This window comes from Pyxicephalus adspersus, chromosome 6 (assembly GCF_032062135.1).
Source record: "Pyxicephalus adspersus chromosome 6, UCB_Pads_2.0, whole genome shotgun sequence".
NCBI lineage: Eukaryota > Metazoa > Chordata > Amphibia > Anura > Pyxicephalidae > Pyxicephalus > Pyxicephalus adspersus.
In genome coordinates this window covers 10,823,518-10,825,293 of record NC_092863.1, presented here as the reverse complement: position 1 = coordinate 10,825,293, position 1,776 = coordinate 10,823,518, and the positions used below count along the sequence as shown (strand labels likewise).

Here is a 1,776-nt window from a genome sequence, read left to right as displayed (position 1 = left end):
CACCATGGGGCATTCTAGGTGTTCGGGTATTATGACACCATGGGGCATTCTAGGGGTTCGGGTATTATGACACCATGGGGCATTCTAGGGGTTTGGGTTTTACAATAACCAGCATGCCATACAGCAGTCCAGATGCCCAGCTACAACACCCAATGCCATGCCATGGAGCAGTCCAGATGCCCAGATATGACTGCACCCACAGTGCCATGTCATAGGGCATTCTATAAGTCCAGGAACTACTACACCCAGCAGCTGAAGGGCTTGGCAGGTGTTATATGCCCAGTATAAATAAGGGACATGAGCCAAGATCTGTGTAAAAAAGATCCAGTTGTGCATTCTCTCCGGTGGGTAGATGCCCACTACATAATATCCCTGCACTGTCCAGTCCATAGCCCATGGTAAGCAGAGGAGCTCACTATAGTGCTGCACATCTATCAGATCCCAATACACACAGTGCCCTGCCATCCCCAGTACCATGCACACAAGCAGAGCCCATACACACAGGGATTTACCTTGGGCTTATTAAAGATAGGTGCTTGCTTCTCCATTCTGAAGTTCAGTCTCCCCTTTGTGCTGCCTGCTGCATGACAGATAATATTGTCAGCCCCGCCCCTCCCCTCTGCTGGCCCGCCCACTCTGTCCGGGGCAGACACGCCCCCTCCCTGTGCCTCTCGCTGGCAGTTGCAGCACATGGGGCAGTGGGATCATTTCTTGTTCGGTGCTGGGACCCTGAAACCAGGCTGATCAGTGAATGGGCTGCAGGGAAGGATCTGCTTGGCATATGATAATCTGCTGCACAGATCCTGAACCTTGCCTGATACTCACTGATAATGGGCTGTAGGGAAGAGGGACCTGAATTAGGGTGAAGGCTGTGGTTGGCATGTGATCATCTGCTGCCCAGTGTCCAGGAATCCAAAGCTCTGATTGATCACTGATGTTATTCTACATACACACGTGCAATAATTATGTTTGGAAACAATTGACTACCGACCGATCTGCCGATAGTCGTTAACAAAAAAAGTGCACAGCGACTGGTCGACGAATGAGGAATTCGCTGGAAACAAACGACCGCCCCTGCATATCTGATTGGGCGAAGATCGTTCGCTATCTATTGTTTGTATGGTCATGGATGTTTCTGCGGTACACTTTACAGTACACGTCACTTCCTGCATCGTTCAAACCATCGTTTCTACTGTGTGTACACTATTGGTGGATTAATTTTGAACGATCGTATTGTTTCAGCATGTACAGATCCGTGCATAATACGATCATTCAAAATAACCGTTGATCAGTCGTTAATCGTCTGTTTTCTAACGACAACTATTGCATGTGTGTACTTAGCCTTAGGCTGTAGGGGAGGGGGACCTTTATGTAGAATGAAGGATATAGATCACATATAAGCATCTGTTGAGTGCTAGGATCAGTGCTGGAATGCAGAAGTTTGGCTGAACACTAAGCCGGGTTGCTGCATGGAGGGTGAATGATAAGGTTTGCATGAGAACATATGATCAGTGCTGAACCTTGGCTGATTACTGATGATTGGTTTGGGTGAAATCTGCATGGAGGGTGAAGGATCTGGTTGGCACATGACCAACCGCTGCAGTACTGGACTTCAGCTGATCACTACTGATGGGAAAGGAGGAAATTGTATGAAGTTTAAAGGGTTTTGTTGACATGATCATCTGTTTCTTAGTGCACGGATCTTGAATGAAATAATGATGACCCCAGCCTAGGAAAGGGGTAGATTGCACAAGTGGCCCCCTGATATTAGCCCTA

At 47.9% G+C, this 1,776-nt stretch overlaps 1 protein-coding gene across 1 annotated transcript in view; it reads right to left on the bottom strand.

Moving 5' to 3' along the window:
- The window catches only part of ADA (adenosine deaminase), a 48,498-nt gene extending 47,896 nt beyond the window's left edge, over positions 1-602 (bottom strand). The window contains exon 1 of the mRNA XM_072414509.1: positions 513-602. Coding sequence (XP_072270610.1) covers positions 513-548 — 36 coding nt within the window. The 5' untranslated portion in view covers positions 549-602. The remainder of the gene's footprint in view (positions 1-512) is intronic.
- Positions 603-1,776: the final 1,174 nt, after the last annotated feature.